This window comes from Salvia splendens, chromosome 11 (genome assembly GCF_004379255.2).
Source record: "Salvia splendens isolate huo1 chromosome 11, SspV2, whole genome shotgun sequence".
In the NCBI taxonomy this organism is placed as follows: domain Eukaryota; kingdom Viridiplantae; phylum Streptophyta; class Magnoliopsida; order Lamiales; family Lamiaceae; genus Salvia; species Salvia splendens.
This window is the reverse complement of record NC_056042.1, coordinates 9,716,623-9,723,127: the sequence shown is the minus strand read 5'-3', so window position 1 is coordinate 9,723,127 and position 6,505 is coordinate 9,716,623. Positions and strand designations below refer to the sequence as shown.

Sequence of the window (6,505 nt, the reverse complement as noted above, 5' to 3'; positions counted from 1 at the left end):
AGTAATATATGATGGTCACTTTCCTCGCAACTTTGTATTACTTTCTTGTTCACTATTTATAGTTTTATTTTGATCTGACATGAATTTTAAAAAATTATTTTACTTTATATTATTTATATATGATTTTATAATACAATGTGATTAATGATTTGGGTGAACGCGTGGTCCATTTAGTTAGAACAGAAAAAAAGGTAAATGAGACTTTAAATCACAGACACGCCAACATGACAAAATGAGACATTATTTTATAGACGGGGGATTATATCTTGTGTCTTCTTCAGTTCTTCATACTTTACAATTTAATCTTCATAAGAGTGCTATACACTTCATTAATGGTTCAAGTTCCCCATGATGGAAATCTAGAAATCCATTTTTACAGAGAGAAAGAAATAAAAACACACATACTCCCACCATCAAAAAATAATCCCACAGGATGGATTTTAATGAAAATGTGATAAAGTGAGAAAGATGGAAAAAAAGTAGATAAATCATAAATTAGTTGAGAGAATTAAAGAGAAAAAAATGAATAACAATAGGAGAGAAAATTTTCACTTTTGAAATGGGAATATTTTATGTGAACATCCCAAAATAGTATAATGAGACCATTTTATCTTAGACGGAAGGAGTACCAATTAGCAAACGCAATTAAGATACAGACTTCGTCTCAACAAAAATATTATACTAGTAATTCACATTTCCAACAAAACTACTCTTTGGCAGTAATTCAGTTATACTTTCAGTGTCATTAAAAATATTTACCCCTTCTATTTTCATCCGTCCCAAAAAAATATATACATTTCATTTTTGGAAAGTTATATCAATATAAATATATAAATCTCACTATATACTAGCATACTACTTTAACTAACATTCTCCTCACCTCTATTACTATACCATTTTTGTCTTAATTTCTGTGCAATATCATTTGTCATATTTTTATGAGGCGGAGGGAGTATACTTTATAATTGTTCCATATGATTAATTCTAGTTTACGAAGGGCCTTTGATTTAAATAAAATAAAAATCTACGAAACTTCCAACAAAACTTGCAGAGAAATGACGGTCAGTTGTATGAACTTAACGCAAAACAAAGCAAAACAAGTGACAAAAAGTGGAATATAAATCCAAATAAATCTGGTAACGATATAGTAGCATTGTGAAGTTCAATTGTTATACATCAATCAATTAACCCAAAACTCATAATCGTTCTTTTCTCCTTCACTGACTCGAGAAATCTTTACGACACCGATGCTTTCTTTTCAAATTCTGCTTAAGAAAAGCATAGGGCAAAACCAAGTAGCAGTTATTTAAAGTGACAACTCTACACTTAACAAACACACGACTTTTCAGATCATATTCGATTTCATACCTTGAGCCAGAGGTCCATCCTGAGTTTTCTTGTTGCTGGCAAAGGACAAACCATAAATTCATCTGTTAATTTTACATTTTTGCAGAACCTTATTGCGATAATTTCATTATAATTAGCTATAGTTTTTGTTTGTACCTTTCTTTGTTAAGGTCCTCCTGGGGTTTCATTGCGGGGAAAAGTAAAACTTCCTGCACATACATACACTACTGAGTTCGAAAATTCCAAAACCGTGTGCTATGAAGAGCATTCTTGGCAGCAACACAGAAAGTAGATGAAATATATAAAATGTTGACTACCTTTATATTCTGTGAATCAGTTAACAGCATTGCGAATCGATCAATCCCCAAACCCCAACCGCCGGTTGGAGGTAATCCATATTCAAGTGCCGTACAGAACGTCTCATCCAAAGCCATTGCTTCATCATCACCAGATTGTCGGTCCTGGTTTCAATACAAGGGATCGTTAGCATGGCATAGTCGTATTTTAAAATCTCTTCGATATGATTCTTCACTACCAAGCCAATACCTTGAGTTGGTCAGCAAAACGTTGGCGTTGCACGACAGGATCATTTAACTCCGTGTATGCATTACAGACCTGTAAGGTTACGAAACAGGTTCAATAGATGAGACAAAAAGAAAGAAATAGTAGAAAAACACAAAATTAGAGTGGAAAAATATGAGGGTATTCAGAGTAGCATACTTCATGCTTGTTGATGAACAACTCAAATCTCTCAGTTAAGCCTGGTTTCGACCTATGCCACTTTGCCAGTGGACTCATAATCTCAGGATGGTTGATGATGAAAGCAGGGTTTACACAAGTCTCCTCAAGAAAATGTCCAACAAGCTGCATTTATAATATATAAGGTGAGCGAGATAAAATCATGGAGATGGAAACACAAACATGAAAAGTGGCGGGAGTAATCAAAATAAATAAGTACCCACTGTTAAATTGTATACGTTCAGGATTTGATTACATGTAACTCAATTTTGCAGAAAATAGTAAAACGAAGATAGCTATCTTACTTTGTCTAATAATCTTGTAGTTGTTTGAGGAGGTGGGCATTTAATATCAAATTTTGCACATGCATCCACCAGGTATTTATTGGTTTCCACACTGGAAAGGTTTTTAGGTATGTTTAATTTTGCTATCTTCTCCAATTCATCTATCATATCAATCCTCCTGTAGAATAAAAGGACATACAATCATTTATTTGACATTAACATACAAGTATAAGCATAACTAAATAATTCTTAAGTTCAGGACCTGAAAGGAGGAGTGAAATCGATCTCAATAGGATCTTGATCCAGTCCATTGGCATGATATTTAATTATGTAGCCACCAGTAAGTTCCTTCACCATACCTACCAGCACAGATTTTTCTTAAAAAATGAGCACAAATTTTTATTGTAGTTAGTTTAGAACAAAGATTCCACTTACCACTGAGCATATCTTCAGTTAGTTTCATCAGATCATTGTAGTCAGCAAAAGCCATGTAGAACTCACAAGTAGTAAACTCGGGATTGTGAGTGAGGTCAATCCCCTCATTTCTAAACTGCTTCCCAATTTCATATACACGGTCTAAGCCACCAACAACAAGTTCCTTCAGATATAATTCTGGGGCAATCCGCATGAAAAGTTTCAAATTTAGGTCATTGTGATGGGTTACAAAAGGCCGTGCAGCAGCTCCCCCAGCTATCATATTCATCATGGGTGTTTCAACCTTTAAAAAAGAAGATTAAGCATGCATAATAAAAAAATCTGAAAGCAATATATTGATAAGCTAGTAAAAGTATTAGAAGGCTTTACATAATAATGTTTAACAGACAAATACCTCCAGAAAATCTCGTTCATCTAGAAAATGCCTTATGTATGAGATAATTTTTGATCTCGTTCGGAATATTTCTCGAACCTCCATGTTCAGCATCAAATCCAAATAGCGCTGCCTATACCGTGTTTCCTACAATGAAATGTTGTCTTTAGCATCCTCGAAGAGGTTTAAGGTACATAGAAATTATATATCTTCAAGCGCAATTCCAAAATAACATGGAAAAATATATGGCTTCAAGCAATTATTGCCAAATATATGGCTTGACAAATAAGCAGCTTCAGAATCCATGGTAGGACATGCAGATCAATAGGCTGGTATGCAGGATAACATTTTGGCATTGTATGTGGTAGCAATTAAGATCATCACAAGTGTTTCGTATACTTATCTACTGACAGCTGTATGTTACCTGATCCTTCAAGATATAAGACTCGGGATTTCTCCCGGTTCCAGGAATCCAAACATCAGTTGTCTGTCCAAAGAAATTTAACATCATGAATAATCACAACAGTGTCAGTATAAATCACCAAAGAAGAACCAAAATCACCTTGGTGTTCTCTGCGCCTCCTCCAGGAGTAAATTTTTGGCGTGGCATCATGTGAAGGCAGTGGGAAAGCACTATAAATGTTTTCGGAAAGATACTAAGCTCGCCCCTTTTGCTTTTACCTAAAAAAGGATGAGTAACCATAAGAGGAGTTTTTGAACAAAGCAAAATTATAATCATAACCAAGTTTGCATATCAAGAAAATCCCAATCATGATTAACGGGAATTGCAGTGTACGATTTCAATTTTTTATTGACATTACCATATACTCCATAGTTCTCAAAGATAAACAATACAAACCTGGGAACCCAACGGTCCCTACAATATCTCCACGTTTCACAGAAGAATGAAACTTAGTAAACTCCTCCCCCTTCAACTCTGATTTCCTACAAACATCCATAAAAAATCCATGGTGAAGACGACAACCAATGCACATAAATGGTTAGTTAGTTCATGTAAATTTCCCATGGTGAGTCAGTGACAGCTGGAATAAAGTAAAGGATCATCTTTAACAATGAACTACCAATAAGTTTCTAAGCTCTGAGATTCGGGTAGGATGATAAAACAATTTGGCAAAAGAACTAACTTTTTTCTGAACCGAAGTCCTATTATATCTGGAATACTCAAATTCAAAAGAAAATACGCTACTTTTAGAAACTGGTACACATACAAAGGAACTCTCAACTGTACAATGTATCAACACGTAACTTGAAGTTGAACTACGAAAATACCTTTCATCTGTCATAACTTGAACTTTAGCACCTCCGCCGTGCAAATCATAAAAGAAAAGGTTTGATGACGATGACCGTTTGTTCATAATCCTACCTATTGAAAGGAGTATCACAAATGTTAGAAAGGAAGTAGGTTTATGCTGACCCAAAAATGCAATCCATATATTTGAAATCCATTACCAGCTATTCTCACTTCAACATCTTCCAGATGATCCCCACTGCTTAAACTTTCGTATCTCTTTACATATTCAGGAATAGACAACTGTGCTTCAAACTTGTGAGGATATGGGTTGATGCCAGCTTCCTTTTGAGCTGCAAGAGCTCTTAGCCTATTTTCAAAGTATTGCTGCATATATAAAATATCATCTGAGAACAGCTAAAGTCCCTTCATAACTTTAATATCCCCCTTCTAAACATAACAATACCACGAAACGAAAGAAAATCTCAAGATTACTAATGCAATATGGATAACATACTGTTGGATCCATGCCCTCATCTTCTGCTGCAGCAGCAGGTTTTTTTGCATGACCTTTTGGCTTGGCGGATGCCTGAAATGAATACCACTAACATCACATCAGATCATGAAAAACTTAAAACATCATACACCTTCTTCTCCATAAAATAGGCAATAAGCATATATATGACAGCAGCCACAAACAAACAATCAAACCACTATAATCCAAATAACATACTATGAATAAAAACAAGAATTACCTGGTCATGATGATATACCCCTTTCTGGGACTAAAACAGTTTAAGGAGGTAATAGCATGTAATTGTCTTCCAAAGGCTGATGGGAAAATAGCGATTCCATACATGTGCAAAATACTAAAAATCATAGAACTAGTTTTTCCATTTTGGTATGTCGCATAAAAATAGACATTTCTATTTTCACTCTCTAACGAGGTGGGCCCCATTCTCAACTCACAATACTTCAATAAATTGTTCTTTCTATCTCTCTCATACTTTAATAATTGTGCATTAAAACCAGTGTCATTCCAAAGTGTGCTATTTTTATTGGATGGAGGGAGTGTATAATTACATAAAATAAAGGAAAATCTAAAATATTGCATTTTAGCCATTTGCATTCTATAGGATCTCAGAGAGTCAATCTTTATGGGCTTTAACTAACTTCATGTAAACAAATATCAAAATTAAATGAATAAAGCAAATGTTTAAGAGCAGTTACTTGAACCGATATTTTTCTTCAAACCCATTTCAGCTGCAAATACGGAAAAACTGTTTGCAGCATCCATAGCCATTGCCATAAATGCTAAAACTCGATTTTTTAAAAATCCCCCCAATGATAAAAAATCAGTCTAGTCAAGCTCCCCAAAGGCCCAAACTCCCTCTACCAAGTAAGCAACTCTTCGTCCCTTACTCTATCTATCTGCCTCAAAAACGACTTCCCTCTTGGCTCCAAAGATACTTATTTACAATCGCTGATTAGAGGCCAGGGTGGGCTCAGCTGTCAGCCTACATTCGAATTATTTAGGGGTTCTTTCGCTTTTGCCAGATCTAAAGAGAAACTATCGCCGCGGCCATCTGGTTCACCAGTAATACCAAAACATCCCATGCTTAAGTTGCAATGCTACTACCAAAACGTCTCATTACAGAATATCTAGTGTTTCCAAATTAAAAAAAGTCCACAAAGCTTGCAAATTCATCGGAGTCAATAAGCAGAGCAAATTAGTCATACAAGAAGTCCGAACTCTAACCGAAATTCAACTGATAATAACAAAGTTATTTGTTCTATAAATGATGGCATATTTTGGCTTAACCGATGCTATAGCCGAGTGAGTTCAGACAGTCCATTCACAAGTCATTTTCTCTATGTAAACCTTAAAGTAGAAAATTGAATAAGAGAAAAGCAAACAAAAATTCACAAACAATCAAAGGAAAGAAAGGGATTACCATCTTGATTGTTGGGGTGAAACGATGACTGCAGATGAAAAGGTTGACGCACTCTTCACACCCCTAATTTATCTGCCAATGACTGAGACTGAACTTGCTAAAACCCTAGCACTTGAAATTCAAG

At 35.1% G+C, this 6,505-nt stretch overlaps 1 protein-coding gene across 1 annotated transcript; it reads right to left on the bottom strand.

Moving 5' to 3' along the window:
- Positions 1-1,101: 1,101 nt before the first annotated feature.
- On the bottom strand, positions 1,102-6,505 carry LOC121753943 (lysine--tRNA ligase-like). The gene is made up of 17 exons (XM_042149242.1): positions 6,382-6,505; positions 4,944-5,015; positions 4,648-4,813; positions 4,468-4,561; positions 4,037-4,122; positions 3,740-3,858; positions 3,602-3,664; positions 3,199-3,324; positions 2,805-3,087; positions 2,632-2,728; positions 2,391-2,547; positions 2,068-2,211; positions 1,894-1,962; positions 1,665-1,808; positions 1,504-1,556; positions 1,369-1,403; positions 1,102-1,265 (listed from the first exon to the last, which is right to left on the bottom strand). The coding sequence occupies exons 1-17, from the start codon at positions 6,382-6,384 to the stop codon at positions 1,237-1,239; spliced, it is 1,740 nt and encodes a 579-aa protein (XP_042005176.1). The 5' UTR covers positions 6,385-6,505; the 3' UTR covers positions 1,102-1,236.